The sequence below is a fragment of the Prenolepis imparis genome, unplaced genomic scaffold (genome assembly GCF_030444845.1).
Source record: "Prenolepis imparis isolate NDT839.2.m4 unplaced genomic scaffold, iyPreImpa1.0 SCAF_1, whole genome shotgun sequence".
Lineage (NCBI taxonomy): Eukaryota > Metazoa > Arthropoda > Insecta > Hymenoptera > Formicidae > Prenolepis > Prenolepis imparis.
This window is the reverse complement of record NW_028141159.1, coordinates 27,436,331-27,437,535: the sequence shown is the minus strand read 5'-3', so window position 1 is coordinate 27,437,535 and position 1,205 is coordinate 27,436,331. Positions and strand designations below refer to the sequence as shown.

The 1,205-nt window shown below is 41.5% G+C and overlaps 1 protein-coding gene across 1 annotated transcript; it reads right to left on the bottom strand.

Annotated features, from left to right (window-relative positions):
* Window positions 1-359: 359 nt before the first annotated feature.
* LOC145939063 (uncharacterized) lies at window positions 360-938 on the bottom strand. The gene has a single exon (XM_083043122.1). The coding sequence runs from the start codon at window positions 936-938 to the stop codon at window positions 360-362; it is 579 nt and encodes a 192-aa protein (XP_082899248.1).
* Between the last annotated feature and the right edge of the window lie 267 nt (window positions 939-1,205).

Sequence of the window (1,205 nt, the reverse complement as noted above, 5' to 3'; positions counted from 1 at the left end):
GGTTTGCCCAATAAATTTTGCCTTAAACCTTGGATAATATAAATTTTTGCTTGAACTTCTAACTTCCTTCCTAGCATTTTTACGCGTAAATATTCTATTACTGGCAATTTTTTCCCGTCTGGTCCTGAAACAACCTTTCCCGTTCTACGAATTTTGTATTTTTGCTCCTTCGGAACGCATACCTCAGAAATGCACGTGATATCTGCGCCTGTGTCTACGATAAAACGTAACGGTTTCGAAAATTCGGAAATGTATGCTTCAAATTTAAATTCCGTCTCGCGCGTCGGATCATTCGCCGCACCGATAAACACGTTGGCAACGCTTTTTTCTTCCTCGTCATCATCTTCTTGTTCTATGTGTCAGATTCTTTTTGATCTGCATACTCGTTCCCAGTGTCCTTCCTTCTTACACCTACGGCACGTGGATCCTATCGCTGGACATCTCCTACCCTGTATATGGTTGGACCTTCCGCATCTGCCACACGTTTGCTCTTCTCGACGAGAGGTGTCCCTGTCTGCATTATCTCTTGTTTTATGGAAAGATTTTCCTTTCTGGAAGACTCGATTCACTTCGGCTTCTTCACCAGTTTCTTGCCTCATTTTCCTCCCCTCCTTGGCTTGTATTTCAGATTGTCGAGCTACTTCCAGAGCTTTTTCCAGTGTTAGGTCATTCATCAGTTGCAGTCTTTCTGTGGCACGGGGATCACGACTTCCTATTACTATGCGATCGCGGATCAGTTCGTCTTTTATGGTACCGTATTCACATGTTTCCGCTAATGAATATAGAGCTGTAACAAAAGAGTCAACGTTTTCTTCTGGCTCTTGTATCCGAGAGTTGAATTTGTATCGTTCGAAAATAACATTTTTCTTCGGCGAGAAATACGAATCTAATTTCTCCTTGACATCGTCAAATTTGGTTGTAGCCGTGACTACTGGCATAACTTAAATCAGGATCTCTTCAGACTTCTCTCCCATCGTATAGCACAATAGGTTAATTTTGTCTTTATCAGGCTTCTCTGATAACCCAGCTACCGAAATGTATCTCTCGAAGCGTTTGATCCATATAGGCCATGACTCTGGCTTGTTAAAATTAAATTCTCCTGGGGCTTGAATACTTGAATACGACGTCGAAGTATTCGATGTCGATGCCATTTTGAAGTTATCTTATATTACACACTACTTCTTACGTTTTTTTTTCCGTTTCTC